The 22,614-nt window shown below is 35.8% G+C and overlaps 1 protein-coding gene across 4 annotated transcripts in view; it reads left to right on the top strand.

Annotated features, from left to right (window-relative positions):
* PARD3B (par-3 family cell polarity regulator beta) overlaps positions 1 to 22,614 on the top strand; it is a 385,570-nt gene that overhangs the window by 202,732 nt on the left and 160,224 nt on the right. For 2 of the 4 annotated variants that reach the window (XM_079311452.1, XM_079311455.1), the window contains exons 13-17: positions 2,552 to 2,681; positions 8,119 to 8,218; positions 8,990 to 9,105; positions 16,966 to 16,986; positions 20,763 to 20,807. In XM_079311452.1, coding sequence (XP_079167578.1) covers positions 2,552 to 2,681; positions 8,119 to 8,218; positions 8,990 to 9,105; positions 16,966 to 16,986; positions 20,763 to 20,807 — 412 coding nt within the window. The remainder of the gene's footprint in view (positions 1 to 2,551; positions 2,682 to 8,118; positions 8,219 to 8,989; positions 9,106 to 16,965; positions 16,987 to 20,762; positions 20,808 to 22,614) is intronic. The other 2 variants (XM_079311453.1, XM_079311454.1) reach the window with 2 other exon arrangements.

Below are 22,614 nucleotides of genomic sequence, written 5' to 3'. Positions count from 1 at the left end.
TTAAATACCCATAGCATTCTTTAAAATGGAAACATGTACAGGTGGATTGGGGTGTAAAAGGTTGTAATAAATCTCATTATAGAATTCCTAGATATTTCAAGTTTCTTATTTAATGAGCATTACTGAAACATTTTGAAATGTTACGAACAATGATATTTGTGGGTGATTCTGCATAAAATTTCAGAGGGAGGAAGAGGATGCAGGTGTCTTGTAATTTAATTGACTCCTAATATATTTCTGATAATTTTCTGTGTAATTTACTACCATAATTTATTTATTGATAAATGGATTTAGAAAAAATAAATAAATAAATGAAATTTAGAAATAACTTTCCAATTATTACACTCTTACTTGGTTGGGAGGGCACTTTGGAAAAGCCTCACGATGTCAGTTGTGCCAGGAAAATATGAAAAGTGCCCACTAGCAATTCTGTAATATGTTAGAGGAAAACACATTTTTGCTTTCGTTTTATATGTGACAGATCCTGCTGTAAGGAAGAATTATGAAGTATATGTTATATTTATTGTGCACTTTTGGAATATAAGAAAGATAGCTCACCATCAAAGAAAGTTGAGTCCCACGAGTTTTCTTTTTTTAATTAAAGCTACTTCTTTTAGAAAAGCTTCCAATCAAATATCAGATTGACCTAGTAAAAGTATGAGGCTTCTTTTTATAGTTAAGTGTATTGTTTAGAATATTATCCAGATGTATGAAGGAGGTAAATAGTCTTGACTCATGCCCTATGAAGAATGCATAATGAGGTCTTGATTGAATCAAATTCATTTTAGACAGGAATTAATTTTTATAGGGTAGTCTTTGCGTTCAATTGTAATTCCATTTGAGTCTGGAGACCACAGCAGAAATGGGTTGGTGCCCATTCTTCCCTTTCCCCAAAACAGCCACCCAAGCACTGCATCTCAGCTTGGCAGAAGGAGAATATGTTTAGAAACACATTATTGTTTTTATTGGGCAGGACACTAATGGAGGTCTTCCATGACAGCTATGTTTTATAAGCTGAATACTTGAATTAGGTTGGTTACTGATCAGTTGTTGGGATATTGATTGTGTCATTTATCAGAGAGCTGGAAAAGCAGATTTGTTGTTGCTGTTAATTCAAGGCTTCTTATCCCACTGTGTCTCCAACGGGTAGTTTGAAAAAGCAGTAAATGTGGAGTTCACAACCTAAGGAAGCTTATGTAAACTAGACTCTAGTTTCAAGAGGAAACACAACTGTCAGTGCTCTTGTGGTGGGTGTGTGTGTTTCTTTATGGAGGTTGAAAAGAGCCTTTTCAAATGGCTGTTTCTGCACTAAAGAAAAGAGAATGTTACACATGCCACCTGTCCAGTAAGCTTAGATTTAGTAATACAGTATTTAGTAATACAGTAGCTGTATTGTCACCATGGGCATCCCAGCTCTCATTTGTGTTCTGAGGTGCAATTTTTTTCCAATTTATTATGCTTATTGTCACTGTATTTATTCTACCACTATTTTATTAAGATTTTGTTTTTATTAAGTTGCATTCTTTTATTTTTATTAGTAAGCTTGAAAAGCAGGTTGCAAGGAGGTGTAACATGCTGTCCTTCCTTATGTCTTGGTTTGCAGGCAATCACTTGCCAATATATCAAACCTCTTGCATAATGTTAAAAATAAATGACATGGGTTAGATACGTGCATTTCTTCTGTAGATGTGACTATGGAATTTTTAAAAATGTATATTTAGTGTAACATTTACTGACATAATGAATGTACAGTTTAAAAATAGAAGCCAGTTGGATCCTACTTAAAAAAAACAGATATAAAATCACAGAAATTATAAAGGTTGCTTTGAAAACTAGCCATAATATTTCCCCTGTGTGGGTTTTTGGTTTTCCCTGAATAATGACTACGGAAATGTCTTTCTGGGTCTGTCCCAGTTTTAGAAACCGTGATTTTTATTTTTATTTTTTTCCCCAACTTTTTTTCCTTTGAGCTACTGCTCAGGAGAATAAATTATGGCATGTATGGGTGGGGGGGTGGGGGTAGGAAATGTCTCAAAAGAAAAGCTGACTAGAGGTGTGACAGGAGTTTGTTTAGCTGCTAGCCAGAAGACCTGCGTTTGGGAGTTTGGTGTAACTCCTTACTTGCAAAACTGTTCTCGTGTGTGATCATCAGAACATATGCACTCAGTCTCGGGGAGAAGGGAACCAGCTGGCTGGCAGAAAAATACCATTGGCATTGCCCGTGTTCTTGTGTTGACAATGTCACAAGCTGCCCTCCCAGATGGAGAATTTGAATGAAGCCAGTTGTGGGTCATAAAAAAAAAAAAAAAAGAATCTTCATTTTTGTGCATCATTCTTAATGATTGTTGTTGCTTGGATGTTGTTCTTATGGTCAGCAAACCAGACTGTAATTTCGAAGAGCTCTCTCAAGTTTCTCATTTGAGAGGAGGCAATATACAGTAACACATTGTATCACACTGTGTCCGTGCACTGTCTGCAGTGATGGATGCTCTTCTGCCTTGTTGAATATGTAAATTTTGTGTTGCAATGTGTGGTTCTGTTTTTCCCTTAGGAACGCTCAGACCAGGGAGTCTTTCAAAAATCAGCCCTTGACAGGAGTCATAACTTCGCAGCTGCTTCCCGACGCAATGACACCATTCTCCAGCAATTTGTAACATGCAGTCCTCAGGAAGGAATAAAAGGTAGTCTGCATCTCCTTCTCTGTGCTGAGACAGAGAGTGCTTTGTGGTTTTGTTTCCTGAAATCCACAGCCACCAAAAGCAGTTAATTAGAGTAAGTGCACGCTATGTTACTTTGAGGCTTGAAGATCCAGCAAGGGTGGGAGAGCTGACTCAGAAGTTGTGAATGAGATTCCTGGCACAAATTCCAGTTTAAGTAACAGTTTCTAGCTCGCTGCCCCAACACGTAAGGCTGGAAAAAACAAATGATGAGTGCAAAATATATGTTGTCAAAATGTTTATTTTCTATATATCTTTAATGAGCGCAATGATTTTTGCATTTAATTTTTAGATTATGTCCTAGGTTATTATAAGCTTAATTAATTTATACTAAAATATGATGTTTGAAAAGTGCACTTGCTTATTTTAGACTTTAAGGTAAAATTTGTTCAAAGGTTAGAAGCATCCCCTTAATTTATAAATTGGAGTTATATTAATGAACTCATTAAAAAGGATTAGGTAATCGTGTAAATTGTGCAAAGAAAACCCACATGTGCGAGCATATGGAAGCATACAAGTAAGAGCATTTAAGGCCACTTCTTTTCCTGTCTTTTTTTCATTTCTGATAGCATACTGTACTATCTATCCAGTTTGCTCTTGACTCAGCAAGGTACTAGTTATTTGAAGAGTTCAAGTATTTGAGATGGTCTTAACCCCTATCCTTTTAAGTGAGCTCTCATTCTTCAAGCCAAGGACATAGCTAAATACCTTTCAGTAGGAAAAAAATATTTTCTTTGATGTAGTTGAATTATGCATGATTTTTCCCACTTTCCTAGACAACTGTGGAATCAGGGTAGCCTGCAAAAATGATGACTGTGTGGGGTGCTTCTAATCAAAACCAAAAAGCCCTTATCTTTAAAATTCAAGAGAAACTCCCATAGAATTTAGGGGTAACTTATTTATGTTGACATCAATATTTTGACAGTGTGACCCCAGGCAAAAATTAGATATAGCCTGAAGCATTGTAAATATTCAAGGATCAGATCCTTTTGCTTAGATCTACCTTATGTTTCTTTTATATGGAAATTACGCTCATTCTGTAGTTTCAGGAGAAAAGGGTCCAATCCTTGGTGCTGGCCTGCCCTATAGAGTCAGGCATTACCAAAGAATTATCAGAAAGCAGCAAATACCTTTTAATGCTTCCTTAAAAACCATAAAAGCAAATGCTCTGGAGCAATTGATCAGATGAATGGCAACTGCTGACCTGTCATTTAAATTCAAAACAAAGTATATTGAAGAGTTGCACTTTCAGATAAGGATTCTTCAACTGTGATTAAAAAATCAGGATGGCTAGTTTTCAGCTCAGTCATACAATTATTTTAAATAGGCATCTATTTAATTAAAGAACTATGGTAAGAAGGTATTAAAGCAAAAAAAAGTGATGGCCTCAGAACAGAATGTGTTGGGTGTGAAAAGGAAGCTTTGGAGTGCTGCTGGCACAGGGAGGGTTTGGTATGACTGGGAAGTGATTGGAATTGGAGTCAGTGGACAAGAGGTGACAAAGATGTTACTACCACTTACTCAGGATATCATTGTATTGGAATTTCTGTTGAAGATGTGGCATTTGATGAGTAAAATTTCAGTGATGGAAAACTGCACAGGCACTTGCACCAGGAGGAATGTGAGGTGGCTGTAATGAGAAATTGTTTTTGTGAAAGACAATTTGGGCTTACACTAGTCTCACACATTGCAGAAATATTTCTCTTATTTTGGTATCATCGTATTAATTATTGAGCTAATGCTCATTCTGCTTTCCATATGAGCCTGTCACCTATTTCTTCCCATCACGGGTTTAAATTTTTTTTTTCCTCAGTGTTTCAAGGCATCTGTAAGGATGAAACACTTAGCCTGTGCAAAACCCTCTTTTATCTCAGCTATGAACTTTAGGTTGTGTGTCTGTTTAAGAACATGAGTCACAGACCAGGTGAGCTTCTTATGTCAGGCAGGAACAGATCCTTATATGTGCTCCCAGTTGTGCTATCCACATCTTGAACATAGAAGTGCAGTTGGTACATTTTTGCAAAGAATAATAAAACACAGAAGAGGTTTTTAGCATAATATGGGATCAGATGTAAGAATTTAATGTAGGAGCTGTATTATGTTTCATAAAATGTCACTTTCTTAATTAATGTTTTCTAATAAGTTATTTCCAGTACTCTTCACTGCTCCTACCAATAAAATTCTTATAAAAGCTCAGCAAAAATACACTGACACTAGGACTGCTAATATTGCTGTCTCTTTTAAGAGTCTTTTTTATTATACATGAGCAAGAAAAACTAATGTCTGGGGAAAAGTGCTCATAGCCAAAACATTAAATTTTGTCTTGCCTTTGGATATTTAAATAAAGGGGGAGGGGATAGTGATCCAATATTGAAATGCCAGTGTTTGTTCTATTTTTGCATTAATAACACTTGCTGCCTTCAGGTCCTCACTTCTTTTGCTGCCAAGCTGTTGCACGGTGTTTTTTTAGAACAATCTCTTTGAGAATTGTTACTTTACTGCCAGCAGCTTTACATTTCTGGTGTTGAAAGATTACTGGAATGTGTTTCATTAGAGGTTCTGATATATTTCTTATAACCTTATATTATAAATACTTTTAGGGAAAATGCTGTCATCTCTCTGTTAAGTAGTAAAATAATCAAAACTTTCTCTGCTAACAGAGACTGCTGAATCTTCATGATTTTACAAGCACTTCTGTTTTCCTACCTGTATGTTAACATCAAGCTAGAAAATCAAGAAGTGAAATTTTTAATTATTTAGATTTTCCTTGTAAATATTGCTTATACAAAGACTCAATTTTTACTCTGCTTGGGTTAATCTTTTTTATTCTCTTAGTCTTTTTAATATTTGAAAATTCAATACATTTTGTTCAGTGCTTAGATTTATCTGGATCTGTTGAGGTCATTTCCTGAGGTCTTGAGCATGGAGCCAGTGACTGCCCCTTAGGTTAAATTCTCTCATGCTCTGGCTCCTGCTTCCATTTTACTGGGAGCTGTAATCCCTTGTGATCATTTCCTATTCACTGAGGAAGTCTGACGTTCTTCTGTGTGTACCCTTTTCTTACTGTAAGAAAAATACCAGTGCTAACCCATGATCAAGCAGCCTTGGTGAAATGATGTACCAATTACTGGGAATCCAAGTTAGTATAACTACATGATATGCTCAGTCCCTTGCCATGGCTAAAGGAGACTGTTTAAAAAGGTTAACCACAGTGTAAGTGTGGTATGGTTCTGTTATTGGGTTTTTTTAAGTTTGTTGGGTTTTTTGTGGAATTGAGGGATTTTTTAGCTTTTTTACTTTTCTTATGTATTTTTTATTTCCTTTTTATTTTCAGGGGAGGTTTAAACTTTTACCATCAGGCATCTCTTTCCTACTTTTGGTAATCAGTGGTTTGGGGACTTAGTAAGTCAAAGGTTCTGTCTGGACCATTGTGCCCAGGATATATCTCTAACTTTTGGTGCATTTCTTAATCTTTTTTTAAATTATGCTTCCAAAGTATCTTCGTGGCAGGGGTAGAAAACACTACTTTGTGTGTGTCCTAGTTGGTAGTTCAACTGCTTGCCTTCTTGTTGCTGTGCATAAGACAGAGCTTCCTTTTCACCTTATGCATAGCTTCTGAAATTGCATGGACTCCTCTTGTATCCCCTTCTATTGCTTCTTTCTCTAAACTAAAGAATCCTAATCTATGGTCCTTGTAGGAGTGTTTATACCTGTTTCCAACTATCCTTGCTGCCTTTTCAGTATGCTTTTTTTTCTGAATTATATTGGGTCATTTTTCAGATAGGAAAAGTGAAACCTTAGCAACCATTTATAAATGAGGCACGCCATTAACTATGGAGTTCTAGTTAGAGTGTTTGGACTTTTTTGCATTTGTCAATGACTGCCTCCTTTGACTTCACTAAGCATATATTGAAAGAACAATCCAGTGCACATCTAGTGTACTGCTCCAGAGCTGTAAGAGCCTTTGTGTAAGTATCAGCAGTTTTCCCCTACTCCCATGTGCATCACTTTGCAGTCTCTGACAGGGAATTTCACTGCATCTCTTACTAATGTCCTTCAGTCTTTTTGCAGAGCTTCATAGTCTTCTTCCTTTTGGTAATTACATTTGGTATTGCATTGAACAATATGAGTAAGGTAGCATACCTATATTTTACATCAGTCTGGCAATCATTTTTAAGGTCTCATTAAAACTTGCTTCATCATCTTCTTATCCTCACTTTCTTTTGACAATGCTCACACTTCTCCTGAGATAGAAGGTTTGAGCTATTTTTTCTTATTCTCATCTTTAGGAGGCTATCCAGCCAATAGGATTCTTGAGCTACTAGTGTGGGTTTGTGGGGGTTGGCTTCTGTTTGATTTTTTGGGGAGCTTTTTGTTGGAATTTTTTCCCCCAGTATTTTTTTGTTTGCTGTATGAGTGCTCTTATGAAATAAATATAATGTATTGCTTTCTCCTTTGATCCCTCCTTGCCAATCCTTTTTCTCTCAGGTTAGGTTACTGCTTTCAGACAGAATTGTACAAAAGGACTGCCAGCATTCCATGCAACAGAACAGGTCACGTTAAAGTGTGGCATGTGATTATTGTTAGATTGCTTACCTGCCATTGAAACCCAAGGAAGTGTCCATGTTTCCTATTAAGTCTGGGAGGGGCGAAGACATATTCTACATTGAAAAATGCAGGGAGCTTTTCTAAGATAATGCCTTTGGTTGAGAAGATAATGTATAGGACAGTGATCAACTGGCCTACAGTGAGCATAGCAGTCTTACTAAATATTGCAGGTATTTAAGTGTTGTTGCTTAGCAAACCACTGAATGGTTTGAGTAGTTCATATTTGTCTTCGTAAAAAGTAATTTTCTAGTGTTAGCTGAGTGCTGTTTGTAAAGGTAAAGAAGGAGTTACCATAATGGTAGGAAAGTGAAGACTGTAATTAGAAACGCCTCTTTGTTCTCTTGCTATAGGATAATAGAAATTTTTCTTCTTCTGAGCTCTTTGCTGAGAATGTGGTTCTATTCTGTACATGAAAGGTGATAAATGCTCCCCATCAAAGGGACTGAAATCAGTTTGCATGCAGCTGTGGAGAAGTTAAAAATGGAGTAAAGCACTCCACTGAAACAGAGTAAAGCAATTTGTGCCTTGCACTCAACTTCACTATAAGAACAAATTTTCCTATATTTACCTTTAATTATATATATGCAAATCTGAAAATCAGCTCTTCAGGAAAATCCCAAGGGGTGCATTTTCTGCTTGGTGTGATTTTAATTCTAGTTTAGTTAGTTTAGGGATTTGAATAATTTGTGATTTACTTCAGCATTGCTTGAGGCCTTCCAGTCATCAGTCAGTGAACTGGTGTAATGTAGATGTTTCTGCAGGTTATTTAACCCCTTTCTAAATTTTGTTTCAGAGTTTCAAGTTTCTGATCATGGCAGTGGTGAAAACGAAACTCCTCCACCTCTCCCACCACATCCTAGTGAGGATCTCCTGAATGAGGATTATAATCACAGGTTGGACTTCAACTCTTCTGGAGAGTTGCAGCATAATTGCTCAGTAGTAGTTGTGATAATAGTTCTAATTGATTATGAAACTTTTTTTTTAAATTTGTACCACTTTCTTTAGTCACCTGGAAGGTCTTTTAACATAAGCTGTGAATGTTATTTTAGCATTTAGTGTGTTGTTCATTTCAGTTGTACTTAAGGTGCAGTATGCCTGATATCCATAGATGATACCTGTCTTGTGTTCAGTGAAATAAAACAATTCCAAAACATAATCTGAATTTTAAAAAATGTTAATTTAGAACTGTACTGTGGGTGCAATGTGTAAATGCAATGTGAAGTCTCTTAAAGCTTTAAAAGTCCAAGCCAAACACAATTTGTAAGAAACTGAATCTCCTTATGTCACACAAAGATATTCTTGAGATTAAAAAATGAATTTTCAGTAAGTCTGAATATTGAAATGTGTAGGAGAAAAATTAATTAACACTTTATTAGTTGTAAAGGTATTGGATAGATTTTTCAGGTACTTCTGCAAAGAAAGTTATTACTAATAATTTACATTTCTGTTTCCATCTCTGATGGGGAAACAAAGTGAAAACAAAGGACTGAAAGTGTTAAGTCTCAGAAAAAGAAGGTTGAGGATCAATATCTGATTTTAAAAAAGCTTGCTGTAAGCAACTGGATGAAAAAACACATGTATATTTGTGCATTCTTTAATTAGTTCACTTGTGGTTTGAACTGGTACCTTAATACTTTACATAACTTTTTTTTTTCTCCCTACAGCCCTATCATAAATTCAGCAGTGCATTTAACAGATCAGCACATCAACTTCAGATCTTTGACACCAGCCAAGCAGTCTGAATCAATTAATCTGAAAGCCTCCAAAAGCATGGATCTGGGTAAGAAGGGCTGGGGTGACACATAGGTCAGCTTTTTAGCCTTAGCCCATCTGCACCATCTCTGTTCCTTGCTGTTGTTTCTTTAACACTAACATCAGGGAGTGGGTTCTGCAGAGGAACTACAGTGATGGGGACAATGGTCAGCCTCCTCTAGCAGCCATTTGCAAATACCCTTTTTATTGGAGCTGAAAGTTTGTTGGTTTTTTTGTTTGGTTTTGTTTGTTTGGGGTTTTTTTGTGAAGGCCCATTGTATTGAAGTCCTAGCTGAGGAAAAAGGGGAATGATGGAAAAATGAGCAGAAAGAATTGCTGTACAAGTTTTGTATCTTTAGAATACAAACCAAAACCAGCAATCATAAAAGTAATTTCTCTTATAGACTATAAATGATTGTAAAACTGCACTGGACAAAGGGTTACATTCCTAACACAAGTTGTTTATTTCTTCATTGACAATGACAAACACAGGTAAAGTGTTGCAGTAGATCTTTATAAATGCTTGAAGAGTGTAAGGTTATGCTTCTCTACCCATCAGTGCTGTGCAGGGAATCTTGCAGAGGGGTGAATTAGAAAGTGAAAGGTTTTTTCAATACCAGGAAAGCATTTTCAGGTGGAAGAATGTAGGGTTATTGCAGCTGAAAACCAAGCCATCTTTTAATGAAGGTTCAAGAAAGCTTGTTAAGTCTCAAAGAAAACCAAATAAGGTTTTCTTTTTCCTTTTCATTCATTCTTCTTGGCCACACTCACTTTTATCTGTTGGTTGGTTTTCTTTTTTTCCCCCCAAATTCCAGTGTTAGTGGGGAAATTCTGAGGATTACCATTAGGATATCTTTAATAATAGATTTGTGTGCTTTGTTGGATCAGATTTGGCACACTATTAATAGAAAGTAATTAATTTCATATATGGTTAGCTTTTTGTTAACTTTCAGGGGTTTTTTTCCTACAAAATGTTCCAGACTGGTCTGAGGTTTTGTGTTGTTGATTTTTTTGTCATCTTAACAAGGTATTTTGATGTAGCATTAAATGTATATACTCCTCCAATGGCATGTAAGGAAAGGAAAGCCAGACAGTTACTAATGCATGAAGTGCATAAGAGTGGGTATGAATTAATTGAAGAAAGGTCTTAAGACAGAATTATAACACTATTGCATGACCAGGCAAAGTAAGTCATTTGCTCTTCTGTTCCACTGTTTTGATGAAGAGTAATGGATTAGATATTTTTTAAAGAATGAAAATGCTCTTCAAAAAATGATTGAGTTTACAGACTTGAGTCAAAACATATATTGTATGTAGTCTGGTAGAAAAATGAATGTTCAGCTTTACTGAGTCTTCTTTCAGGAAAATTTGCTTCCAGCTCTCACAGAAATCCCAGGAAAGAATGCTCATGAGCACCAGTGTAAAATTAGGCAATGGGAGTGTGTGTGAGAGCATATCCAGAACTGCTGGGTAACTCATGCTTCAAATTCTATACACAGTCTGCTCCTGACACCCAGAAGCAATCCTTTGAGAATATGCATGCGTCACTAAATCATGGTGGCTAAAAACTAAAATAAAATCGCATGCAAAAATATTTTTAAAAAAATTAGATACAAATGTTACCTTTTAGAAAGTTAAAAAACTGTTGCCTGTAGAAGGTAGCTGTTGACAAGTCCCCTTGTGTTATGAAAGCAAAAAATAAAAAGAGTAATAACCAGTCTGATTGGATATGTGAAGGTAAATCTATTTGAGATACTCAAGTAAGGAACTGGAGAGACTGAAAGATCTGCACCATATTGTTTTATAAATAACAACAGATCAAGTACAATTCCTTGCACATAGCTTGGCAAATAATGAAACTGAGGAAGATGAAAGCTACCTTTTACAGTGATGAAAGGGTCCTTTTATAGTCATTCTCTAGCAAGCAGTGAAGTACCATGTTTGGCTTTCCACCTTTTGAAAGACTTCGAGCAGAAGCTACTGTCTGAAAGAGGAAATGGAACAGAAACATGAAAATCTCAAGTGAAGTAACTGCAATGTAAAATGCTTCAAATGCAAATAAAATCCCAATAGTTTGGTGTATAAAAATGTGCTTCCAAATAGAGCATTCATATAATACACATTCCAGGATTAATTTTTGGAAAAGCAAAGTTATTTCTTAGGGGTTTTTTGCTTGCTCCTTACTTAACTGCAGTCCTGACTGTTAGTAATGTCTCACCCCAGCATGCAGTTGTGTACCAGTTAGTGATTTCAGTGCACTGCTGAAAAAAAAAAAAGAAAATGGAAGTCATCTTCTGGCACATTTTGGTAACAAAGGGGAGATGTCCATTCTCTGAAAAGTTGTAGGCCCTATTTTTCCAGTAGTCATGGGATGCTGTCCACTTACTACTTTTCTTTTGTTCTCAAGTTCTGCCATTCCCCTCAAAAATAAATCTGAGAGGATGAACAGGAAAAAAAAACACAGAACTGAAGTCCAGGAGGAGAGCTCTGAGACTTTAGAACACATGATTTAGATGCAGTTTCTTTCTTTTTAAACCAAGTTGTCTCTGAATCATGTGTCTCCACAGATGTGTGAAATCATCCAGAGATTGGGTCTAGAGACACAGAATGACAACCACAAATTCAGCAAACAACAGAATTCTTCTAATACAGGACATAAATGTGAAATCTGTACTGCTATTCACTTAGGAAACATTCTGCTCCACCTTGAAATATATATAATGCACCCATTGCCTAATTACAAGGTTGCAAAGGCTGGGATTGTTTAATGACATCACCATCTGAAGGGCCATCATAGGTGGGTAGCATTTTAAACAGAAGAAAATCCAGATATTACTATGGATTGTGAACCTTATGTGTAAATAATAAATTAATTGAATTAGGGAGTTGGTGAAATTGTATAGTAAGGGTCTTCCTGGCTTTGATGAGGGCTGATGTATATACAAGGGGGAAATCTGTTAAGTAAAGACTAGTCTATAATTACACAGGTTCACAATGGAAACTCATTTAACATTGATGTTTATCTTTTCAGTTTTATATATATTTAGGCCCAGAAACCTTTGAGTGCTTAATCTGCTCTCCAGTCATAGCTATTTACAAAATGGTAATTGCTATAAATTAATATCCTCAGTGAATAATATGAGGTAATAAGGTTGGGTGATGAAAAAGTGTTCAGACTGTTAACATTGTGCATCAATTGGTTGTTGTCATTCTCCAGAGCAAACCCTGCAGTGAAAGGAACTTGGCACATCCAGCTGTAGGTTACTTGCCAGTGGGGCAGCTGCAGTTTAGTTTATTGTCACTTGGTGCATGTCAGGACTGTTGGCTGGGCAGCTGGACAGGAGCAGGGGGTATGAACCACTGCCACCTGCTTGTTTAGCACTCATTCCATGTGTCCTATGGACTGACACAAGTCTTAACTGCCAAATTCACAGATAGCATGAACCCAAAAGTAGCATTGCCTGAAGTTGGTGTATTTCAAGAACTCAGTTTCTTTCCAGATGAATTACTTTTTGCTTGAACCTACTTTAAAAAATAAAATAAAGATCAGTGGCATATGTTATTGAGTTACTGTTGTAGAATTTTTTAAAAAAATAGAAAAAAGCACATATAGTTGTAATGATAATTTTTTTGGTTTTGCAGATTGAGCAGAGCTTGCCTCATCTGTACAGATGTCCTTGTGCAGAGTGTATGGGGGTAGGGTGACAGTTCCCTGTTTTAGCATCCATCATTTCCACAGTGATCAAATGCTTCTCAAAATTTACAGCTTCATTCAGAGTAATAGGCTACAGATTAGTTCCATGTCAGCTATAAGTCTTAATGTTCTTCCCTGCTGCTATGTTGAGATAATGACAGCACTTTCTGGATCACTGGCAGAGTTCATATCCTGTGTCTTATGGTGGATATTTCTTTGCCTTGCCTACTTTTATTTTGAACTGGTGGTGATAAAAAGTGCACAGCCCCTGTTTTCTGCTGATCCTGTCACAAGACACATCCTCTCAGTTGCCTTTTTTTTTTGTTTTTTTTCCTTCGGCCATGATCATCCATATGTTAGTGAAGCCAAGATCCCCCTTATAACTGGGAATTCAAGAATTTATACAGAGCCAAAGAAAGTCTGACTTTGTACTGACCAGAGTTGCACTGCATGCAAAGCTTGGACTTGTGCTTAGAGCATAGTATTAAAAATAATAAAAACAAAATATTTTTTAAATGGTGGAAATAATTGTTGTGTTTTCCCTTCACTATGAACTGGAACACTTCTTTTGGAACTTAACAGCAGATTGAAAATTAAGAAATCAATGGCTTCTAATCAAGACATTGGAAGGATGATTTTCCCTTTCTTTTAACATCTTTTTATATATATACTTATTTTCCCTTACATTACCACAGTTCTCTAGAGAAGAATTTCTATATAATATTTTGTCAGAATCTATTTTCGATAGTGTTTGTTCTTTTAACTATATTAAAAAGGTAATTTTTTTAATGTTAATGTGAAATTATTTTTTAATGTTGCATTAGAAAGTGTAAATCAGTGTGCTCTATGGAAACAAAAGGAAAGAAAGTGTCTTATTATCTATCTCCAGTACCCTTACTTTCCATAAATCTTTATGCACGGGGGTGATTTAGGCTGTGCATAAATGTACTGTAAAAACTACAGCCATGGGAATTGTATGCAAACACTTGAAAGTGTGGCTTGTTTTAACCTGAAGCAACATGAAATTGAATCATATGAATACATAGCAATTTTGTTGTGTATCAATTCAGGCGAAGTACTGTGTAGATTTATATTTCAGGATGTGGTATAATAACCCATGACCACTATCCCAAGGTGCTGCTTAATTCCCTCTTCTTTTCCCTATCAAAGGCAAAAGCCCATAAATTTTAACTGATTAAGCTCTATAGCCTGAAGAAATGGATATGTCCTTTACTTGATTTTAAATGTGTGTGAAATATTGTTTGCTGAAACATCATTAGACATACTTGGAGTCCCTTAACCTTGGGGCGCATTTATTAAAATATCAGGCAACTTACTTATTTAGGAATAATTAGCAAGTAAATGTGCAAGGTATGAGGTATGGAGTATTCTGCAAGGAAGCCAGTATTTAAGTAAGTGCTAATTTCTTTCTTAGTGAAGGGATGCATTCAATTACAGTTCATGCTTTTAAAATGCCTCAAAACAAAGGGAAACCCATGTCCCATATCCAGAAGGATGTGGAAAATGCAATCAAGATGCCATTAGCTGCTTCATGGTTTGCTCTGAAGCAGATTATTGTAACTCTGAGTGTAATTTCTGTAAACTGAAATAAATATCTCAAAACATAGGCAAATGAGGACCAGACAGAATTAATGAAGATCAGTCTTTCAAGCAATGTTTGGATTTAGATACAATTAAGAGAATACATTTGGGAGGTCCCTAGTGAGAGTTATGGTATTAGTGGGACAAAAAGTAGTTTGGTATTTTAAAGTCATTGTTTTGTTAACCATATTGTATGTATGGAATACATTTATTTGTTTGCTTTGACTTGAAACCAATTTCAGAACTGCATTTAGGAGCTAGTTAGGTTTGTTAGAGCACTAATGAGGAAATGGAGAAGATGGATCAGAATTCTAAGTCTTTTTCAGTGTTACTGGCTTATAACAATAATTTAAAAAATAATTTCTGGAAGAGAGAGACTTTTCAAAAACAAAAATGTTATGGGTTAAGGAAAACTATATAACTTATATAGCTGTGATTATGTTTGGTATCAAGGGCCAAAAGAGATTTTAACATTACTCTAACTTATGTCATGAGTAGCTTTCCAGTACTGTCAGATTAGATGTATATTTTCTGAGGCTCTCTGCAGAATCAATTTTTAAAAATGAACACAATGCTGTTTCCATAGTTTAAATTACTTTCAAATATCTGTTTGTAAGATCAGTAAGTTAGGAATGAAACAAAATAATTTAAGTGATAGGGACATTGTTAACTTAATTGAAATGAAAGTTGAAATTAAGTTTTTTCTGCATGAAAAGAGAGGCTTCTAACAAGGCTAATTTTGTTACTCAGTTTTACACCAAATCAGTGCAGTTGAGGGGACAGTGAGTTGTGGCATAAAGGCAAAAGAGGGCACAAGAGAATATCAGCTGTTTGGACTGAATTTTGTAGAAATTGTCTAGGACTCAAGGAAGTTTATTGTGGAGCAAACTGAGAGCATTGTACAAGTTTGATGGTGACAACTGAGAATGTGGTAACACATGCTTGAGATGGTATTTTTTAGGCTGCTTTAGTGTAATTTTAAGTGGATCTGTTAATGCAGTTAGATTATTAAAGTGTTAGGGGGAGAAAATAGCAATTAAAGTAATGTATAGCTGCTATAAGAAAGAAAGTAAAGATGATAATGAAGTAACTTTTAAGAATACTGATTTAAACATGTTGCCTAAACTTTGTCTTAAATCTGTTCCCTATCAATGTTTTCAATCAGTGAATGACAGATTACATTAGGAACTTGTAGTTTAACCCTAGGAATTTGGAAGAAGTGTTAATGACATGTGGAAGACGTGCAGAGGGGGAGTTTTAGCCTAGTGTGGTTTCTCTGGAACAGAGGTGAGAGAGGATTAGAAAAGACAACAAAAGTGTAAAAGAAGCCGTGATGGCCTCAATTAACAGTGTAACCTCCAAGAACGAGTAGTTATGGCACAACAAAAAAGTGAAGAAATTTGTATCATGCCAGCTGGGAAATTGTAAAACAGTGGTTTTTTCTTCCAGGATAAAAACTTCCATTTAAAACTAAATGTGCTCAGTGGACAACCTCAACTGTACTGCTGGTTCTTCAACAAGTAGTAGTAATAGCAAATGCAAGCTTAAGCATTTTCATTCTCATGTGCTGACACACAAGATGTATCCCTTGGGGATCTTCTCTGAATACAATTGAAGTGAAGTATTAAATCAGTTCTAACAAAATTGTTCTGAAAAATCTAATTAGAGGAAACCTTGTACGGAAGAGAAAAAGAATCCAGAATGGTGGTTTGGATGTGATTTATTCCTGTCTTTGTGCTGGACAGATCATCTCGAATGTTGTGTTATATGCCATTTTGGAAAAGTTTTAACTTTCTTTTTTATTTCCTACTTCATGAGTATAATTTTGTCTTGGCCCTTGTGCAAGTTGTGTGGTAGTCTCTGTGCTTTTCAACACTGAAGTGACCAGAAATCTGTTCAGGACTCACAAGAGTGAGTAGCTGGTGGATATCTAGGTCACCACAGAATAAATGCCCTTATGTGAAAGAAAGGTGAGGAGAGGGAATTACTGAAAGAAAATATTTTAAGCCAGTGCAAGCTTATCCTTCCTGATACACACATTTTGTTGCTATTCTAGATTTTAGCCTGTTGTCTTTGTATGTAGCAAAGGGCAAACCTAGAACAGGAAGTGGTTGTGAGACAACAATTGGCACCATTTCTCCAAGTGATTTATGCCACTCCTAGATGTGGAAACGCTTCACCCAGAAAATAAAACAGTCAGGAGAATGATGTCCTTGGCACTATCACTGACTGAAACTAATTGATGATGCACTGTCTGCATTATGATGAAAAAGCTGAGTAAGGATAGAGTTCACCAGGAAAAAACAGTGACCCATTTGAGGCTTTGCTTTCTTATCATATGTTTATAGCATAGAAACGGATAGATTCTGAGAAGTGTGGAAGCATAATTTATATGTGCAGTTTGGGAATACAGCCCTTGTGAATTGATTCATGTACAATAAGAATTTTATATTTGGCTTCCTATTAACTAACAAAGGTATTTTTTAGGAACTTTGTTTTCTAGGAAATTCTTTTGTGTTTCAGTGTCTATTATTATTATAATTCCTCATTAATTGTAATTTTAATCCTTGTTTGCTTCTTTTCTGGGCACAGAGCTGCAGCTGGTCTTCAAAGGTACGTGTCAGTTTGTCTAGCAGAAACACACATGGCTTTCACATGTTTAGAAGAATTTTTTTGAGTAGCTCTTAATCAATGTGCAAAACTGATCCTTCACAGAAGAATCACTTAAGCTGAATAGCAGCACCCTGTATCTTGTGAATTGTAGTAGCTCTTTGGTTTGGGGGAAAGAAATGCAGTGGTTCAGCAATTGAACTGGGCAGAAGGAGGGAAGTTGGTTATGGCAGTTGGCAGCAGCATTGATTTGTACTTCTCTAAACCACAGTTTGGAACTAGGTTGTTGGCCTATGTGTAAGCCTGGACTGGATTTGACACAAACTTTGAGAAGAGCAGAAGGTTGTTGTGTACTAAACCGTTGGAAGTCATGCAATTAAAATGAAATGGTACCTTGGCAACCTGGAGCAGGGCACACACATGCCAGTTAAAGCATTTATGTGGAAGGACACAAAGGCATGTTGGGTGCTTTTACTGTTACTAAACAATACTATTTATTTTCTTGAAGCAAAACAGCACTCCAGAGTATTGCCATAGGAAATACTAAAAAACCTTTGATCATTCATGGCATAATGAGATGGGGTTTCTTACTCTCTACAGAAGTTGACATAGTTCAAGAAAAAAGTATCAGTTGTTTGCTATCAGCTGGGCAGATTTGTTTGGTTTAGTAATATTGCATCTTTCATAATCTGTGGTCTTGCTAGTCCCCAAAATGCCCATGTTTTTCTTAAGAAGCTGTAGAACTTCCTTCATCTTTTATTTCAGCAATTACTTCGAGTACTGACAGTGAATGGGTAACTGGTTTGTGTGGTGAAAATGTGGTTCCTAAATAATAGATGTTACATTAAAAGAGCTGGCGTGATTTCTACAGACAAACATTAAGAACTTCATAAACTAACAAAACCCTGGGGTTCCAGGGCATTTAAAAATGTGGCGTATTTCATTCACAAGTTAAGGAGAAGTATCTTCTTGTTTGTGAATCTGTTTATTCTCTTATATGAATCCTTTCCGGATTTTTGTTTGAATTCTTTCTTTGGAGTCCTCAAATTAGGTGGTTTCAAATTTTTTGAGATGTTATGCATTTAATGATTCTAGCTCAAGAATATACAGTAATTCTAGTATCTTCATAAATATAGTGACTTGTGCATTCCCAAGTGTGATCTTCTTCAGCTGAAATATTGCAGTTATTTGCAAAGCAATAACTTTTTGATGTTGCAATATTAAAATAATTTGAATTCTTTTTGCTTGAATTTTAAGAGTATGGTAGTTTTTCCTTGTTTAAAATCTTTGAGGTGATTTTCTACAAAGACAGGCCAAAACTAGTAGAACCCTAGGAAAGGAATTTCCTCTTAGTTCTTGCCTTTTTTTCGAAGGCCAAGAGCTAGAAAAAGGCTATTTTTGTCATAACTGAATGTTTGTAGTAATTTTGAACAACCTGCAAAGAAGTGTTTTCAAGTGGTATTTTGTGGAACAGGATGTCCTATGTACTTCCTAAATGAAATCTTTAGTTACAAAGTTTTTAACTTTGGCATACAAAGTATTTATCTTCAGTAAGCCTTTTTCTGGTTTTGGGGTTGTTTTTTTTTTCTGTTTCTTCTCCTTGTTTCCAGGGGAAACAAGGGAAGAAATGGGATTCTTATCCAATGGGCTTTTCTGGGCTACTTCTGTTCAGTCTAATGAAAGATGGCCAGCCTTGAAGGCCCTGCCTAAGCTTAATAACCCATGAAATGAAAACTACCCTGTGGAAGTGCACACATATTTTGCTCAAACTTTGATATAGAACTTTAATATTTGCATTTCCCAGGTTTTGTGCATGTGTGTGCTTAAACTCATAATGCTAACCTTGTATTTTGGTAAGATTATTTTTCATTTTTTAATCATTTTATTCTTCCTTTTTCCCCTCCAGTATTAAAATCTAATTTTTATGTGTGAAGCTGGTGTGTAAAGTATGATTAAGTTAAATGGATTTATCCCTTTTAATAATGTAAAACTTAGTTTCAGGCAAACCAAGTCATCAGCATAGCTTTTAAAAAATGTGAACCTTGGGTTTTATCTGTTTTTTAAGTTCCTATGCACTGTAACATTATCGGCTTTACGTAATTATCATACATTATACTGGTTGCCACTAGTGACTGCTATAATTAAGGCTGTGAATCAGTTTCCATTATAATCCCTTGTTTTCACACAATCATAACTTGTCAAAACACTAACCTTTAGGACCAAAGTTTTCCACAGTTGTTTTACTTAGAAATTTGGGGGGAGGGAACAGGAAAAGGAGTTTGAACTATCCTTATAGTAAATCCTTGTCCAGTCATTTTGCATTATAAGATCAAGCTGCATAGCAAAGAGTTCAATAGTTACAATTTCTAGGAACTAAAAAGGGTTAAACTATATAGGAGTGCAGAACTTCCTTGAGTTTTGGTTGCAGCTCTAACTTTGACTAGTCTCATTGCAATTTTGTTTAGCAGAATCTCTATATGATGCTGCAAACAGAATTAGCCTTCCTTTGTTAGCTCCTATATCCCATTAAAACCCTACACTGTGCCAATTTGCTGATAATCAGGCAACAGGTCACAGAAGTAGAGAAGAGATACGGTGGTCATTTGTGGATTCATGACTCCAGTTGTGAATCCCAGTCCTGAATTTGATGTTGATTTTTGAGGATAAAAGCTTCCCTAAATGTGAAGTGGGGAAGCAATATAAGAAAATATTTGCTGTGATTATTTTCCCACTAGTAACTACTAAATAATAGTCAGTTACTATTGTACTGCTCTCTCCTAGGTAGAAAATAGCATGTTCTGGTATCATGGCAAATAACCCTCTATGTAAACTTTCCATAGTGACCACTATACAGAGCTTAAGTTTGCATTTCTGGAATTTCTGGTATGACTTGACAATTTATTTTATCATATAAAGAGATTATGTTCTAAGGCGAGTTATAAGCGAGGGCTTGGGCAGGCAGAGTTGAAGGATAAGCTTTCAACCCTAACATTCATTTCCTGTCCTTGTTTTATCATCCCTAACATTACATTTACCACTGTTTCTTTGCATAGAATTCATTTTAAGAAACAGTGATTGGTTCTTCTCCTCAGCCCTCCAGGAGAGTCTTTTAATTAGTTTCTTGAGATATATGATAATAAACTGAAGTTACTGAACAGAACTTCCAATTACTGTTACCTTCAGTTTGTTCCTCCACTGCTGTCTGTGAACTGTTGCTACTGCAAATGTCTTTCTTTATAAGATGTTGTGAAATACTACAAAGTTACAATTTATAGACAAAATAAAATATAACATACAAAAAATGCATAAGCCTTTAAAAAGATCAGGGTTTGGGTGACCTTATTATCTGCAGAGGGCCCGTGAGTCAGTGAGATGTCTTGCAGATGGGAAGGCTTCCACATCTGGATTCTTTTTACAATTGAGGTCTTTGATCTGAAAATGTTACAACTCTCCTATGCCCTGTGATTTGTATGGTAAGATGAGTTATTTACAAGTGCAATTGCTCTTCTGACAACTCAGTTTTGAGTGTGTATGTTCTGAGGTCCTGATCTGTAACCCACAAGGACTGCTGGTAGAACTTTTATTGGTTTCAAAGGGCTTTGATTCAGATATTTGGACTTTGAAGCACCCCATGTGGATTAGGTAAAGAAAGGCCTTTTTTTAGATTATTATAATTTAAAGATTCAGGATGCTGTGTCTGAAATAATTTGACAGTATTTCAAAGGCTTGTGAATTTAAATAAGTTTCTGATCTTTGTGTCTTTTCTTTTATTTCTCCAGTGGCAGATGAAAGCAAAGTTGGTTTGTTGGCCGGACACAAATCGGGTAAGCTGTCCTCCCATTTTGGAGAAAAAGTCAGTAGTATGAAAGTAGTATGGGCAATAAATGAAATCGGCTTCCAGAAACTGTGGTGATGAAGACACTTGCAAATTGAGGCATTACTTTGTAAGCACTGACTCCAAGTTGAAGGATGATGAATTAGGGGTTGCTCTTAGCCAGGCAGTGTATGCAGCCAAGTCATTCTAGTCATTCTCAGGAAGAGCTGTAACTTTTATTTTTCAGTACAGATGTTGTAAATTGAAGAAAATGCACTTTCAGATAAGTGGAAGTGCACTCTTATGGAGTGTAGAGACTTAAACAATACGCACTTTGAGAAATACACGTATTTCTTTGCTTTTTCTTCTTTCTCTGAGTTACACTTCCATTACCAGGAATGCTGAAGGCAGCACTAAAAATTGTTACAGATTTAAAAAAAAAAAAAAAAGTGTTACAGCTTTTCCTTATGTTGTGCTTGTGCAGGAGAAATATTTTGGTTTTTCTTAAACTTTTCAGGTGATAATATTAAAAAACATTAATTCATAGTGCTGCAATTACTGTAGCTGCTTACTAAATAAGTTCTGCCAACCATGCCATGGCATTATACAACTTGCAGCTGTTGAATTAAAAAGAATTCCAAGGCAATGTCACGTAAGATTGTAATTTTTCATGAGCTGTGGATAAGCTGACATGAGAAACCTTAAACTTCCTAGAAAACTTTAGTTATTCAGCAGTGTATTCTGATGTTAGGAAATCCTGAAGTTTCAGACTGCCCATTTGTAGCACATTGTACATTTCCCTTTCCAACTCCACTGATAGGTCTAAGAAGTTAAATTTAAGTAAAAGAAGGTCAGCTATGAAACTCCTGATTGTTTATGGTATTCTTTCTCTGTACAACTGGGTGTCCCTCTTTAGTTCTCTGGTGTGGATTTTCCTTATCTGAAGACCTTTTCCTGAACTTAGTAGACAAATTCTTTTAAAATTTTTTTGGCATCTTTCCTAAGCCTGTGAAGTTCTTGGATTCTTTTTCTGAATCAGGGAATAGTTCATATGTCTTGTAATATTATCACTCCTGGGAAGAAAAAGATTCTTTCAACTTTCTCTTTTGGGAATGTGAAAGCTTCAAAGAAATGATCTTGTCAACTTGAAGAAGCTGAGGGTGTTGCCCTTGGGCTTTTCCCTGTTCAGAAAAATTACTACAAACATAGCAACATCATGCAGTTTACCAAAGATCAATGGAATACACTGCTATCAAATAGTATTGGAGGGGTAAGGTTATAATTCTTTGGCAGTCAATTGTTTTAGGTACATTAAGCTTTATAATACAAATTTTAGTAGCATTTTGTCTTTCTTCTACACACTTCTGCAGATTCTTGAAAACTGACTTTGAAAAGTTTTCTGTTTGAAGACACCTAGAAATTTTATATGAACATGTGGACCTATGTTTATTGAACTTTGACTTGTTTGCTTTACTTATTCCTCACAGATCTCTTACATATACCTAAGATCTTTTTTTCATACACCAAAATCAGCAGCCAACAGATCACCCAAGGAATAGATAAAGTTGTTTCTTTTTTTTTTTCCTTTTAAGAATATAAGAATTTAGCTAACTTCTGAGACAGTTGGTGTGTAAATTATTTTTATTGGTCCTATCCACTTAAATACTGTTAAAATGCCATTGAAAAACATTTCCCATGCTGTCTACATTTTATTTCCTAATGCTTCACAAAGAGAAATCAAGCTGCAATTTTGGTTTTGACATTTTTCCATTTAAATATTTTATTTAAAGGTCTGTTCAAGAGCATGGTGTTCTTTT

This window comes from Erithacus rubecula (genome assembly GCF_903797595.1).
Source record: "Erithacus rubecula genome assembly, chromosome: 8".
Lineage (NCBI taxonomy): Eukaryota > Metazoa > Chordata > Aves > Passeriformes > Muscicapidae > Erithacus > Erithacus rubecula.
This window is presented reverse-complemented; position numbering and strand designations above follow the sequence as displayed.